At 68.3% G+C, this 1668-nt stretch overlaps 1 protein-coding gene across 1 annotated transcript; it reads left to right on the forward strand.

The window, feature by feature from the left end:
• Positions 1 to 164: 164 nt before the first annotated feature.
• Positions 165 to 1360, forward strand: LOC106002855 (neurexin-2-beta; the record flags this gene model as incomplete). The annotated part of the gene is made up of 1 exon (XM_013037614.1): positions 165 to 1360. A coding segment is annotated over one exon (887 nt), but the record flags the coding sequence as incomplete, so codon positions are not given.
• Between the last annotated feature and the right edge of the window lie 308 nt (positions 1361 to 1668).

Genomic DNA, 1668 nt, shown 5'->3' on the forward strand with positions numbered 1-1668 from the left:
TCACTGCGGCTGGCGGCCGGGCCCGGCCCGCGAGTGTCCGCCAAGCCGGGGGAAGCGATGCAAGTGGGTGTGGTCAGGCTGTTGATTCTCTTCTCTGCGCCGGCCCGCGCGCGCCCCGGGCCCGCGCTGACGCCCCCTCTTTTCTCTTCTCGTTCTTCTTCTAGGAGGAGAGTTAATTTTGCCCATTATCACGGAGGACTCCTTAGACCCCCCTCCCGTGGCCACCCGCTCCCCCTTCGTGCCCCCGCCCCCCACCTTCTACCCCTTCCTCACCGGCCTGGGTGCCACCCAAGACACCCTGCCCCCGCCCGCCGCGCGCCGCCCGGCCCCCGGGGGCCCGTGCCAGGCCGAGCGCGAGGACAGCGACTGCGAGGAGCCCATCGAGGCCTCGGGCTTCGCCTCCGGGGAGGTCTTTGACTCCAGCCTCCCCCCGACGGACGACGAGGACTTTTACACCACCTTCCCCCTGGTCACGGACCGCACCACGCTCCGGGCCCCCCGCAAACCCGCCCCCCGGCCCAACCTCAGGACAGACGGGGCCACGGGCGCCCCCGGGGTGCTGCTCGCCCCCTCCGCCCCGGCCCCCAACCTGCCCGCGGGCAAAATGAACCACCGAGACCCGCTGCAGCCCCTGCTGGAGAACCCGCCCCCCGCGGGCCCCGGGGCGCCCACGGCCTTCGAGCCCCGCCGGCCGCCGCCGCGCCCCGGCGCCAGCTCAGCGCCCGGCTTCCCCCATCTGCCCACAGCCAGCCCCACGGGGCCCGGGGAGCGGGGCCCGCCGGGCGCCGTGGAGGTGATCCGGGAGTCCAGCAGCACCACGGGCATGGTGGTGGGCATCGTGGCGGCCGCGGCGCTCTGCATCCTCATCCTCCTCTACGCCATGTACAAGTACCGCAACCGCGACGAGGGCTCCTACCAGGTGGACCAGAGCCGGAACTACATCAGTAACTCGGCCCAGAGCAATGGGGCGGTGGTGAAGGAGAAGGCCCCGGCCGCCCCCAAGACGCCCAGCAAGGCCAAGAAGAACAAGGACAAGGAGTATTACGTCTGAGCGTCCCCCTCCCTCCCTCCCACCCGCACCGCCCCACTGCCAGCCGCCCCTCCCGGGAGGGCCCGGAGCAGGGCGCGGCCCGCCGGAGGTGGGGGGGACGCCGGGGGCGCAACCCCGCGGCCTCGGCCTCTCTCACCAGGAGGAAACAAACGCAAAAAAAAAAAAAAAAGAACGAAAGAAGAGAAGGAAACAGAACCCCGTGCTCGTCCCCTTCCTCCCGCCGCGCGCCCGCCGGCCCGCGTCCACCTGTCCGGCCCGCGTCCACCTGTCCGGCCGGCTTCGCGCGCCAGGCAGGGCCCGCGCTGGCAGCCCTGGTTGATTTATTTTTTTAAGGGGGGGTTAGTTTTATTTTGGTGGGGTTGTTGGGCGGGAAGGAAGGCTGGGGTTTTGTAAAGTGTCCACCACGTGTCCCCCTGCGTCCCCCCTCAAGATTTCTTCCCCCCTCTGTTCCTTCCGCCTTCCTTCTCCCAAGCCCCCATCCCAGGCTTGCTGTGTCTCCACACCCCCCTTCCTCGCTTCTTTTTCTTAATTTCCTCTCCTTCCTTCCTTTCTTCCTTTCTTCCTTCCTTTCTTCCTTCCTTCCTTCCTTCCTTCCTTCCTTCCTTCCTTCCTTCCTT

Source organism: Dipodomys ordii, unplaced genomic scaffold (assembly GCF_000151885.1).
Source record: "Dipodomys ordii isolate 6190 unplaced genomic scaffold, Dord_2.0 Scaffold1000003412, whole genome shotgun sequence".
Taxonomy (NCBI): Eukaryota; Metazoa; Chordata; class Mammalia; order Rodentia; family Heteromyidae; genus Dipodomys; species Dipodomys ordii.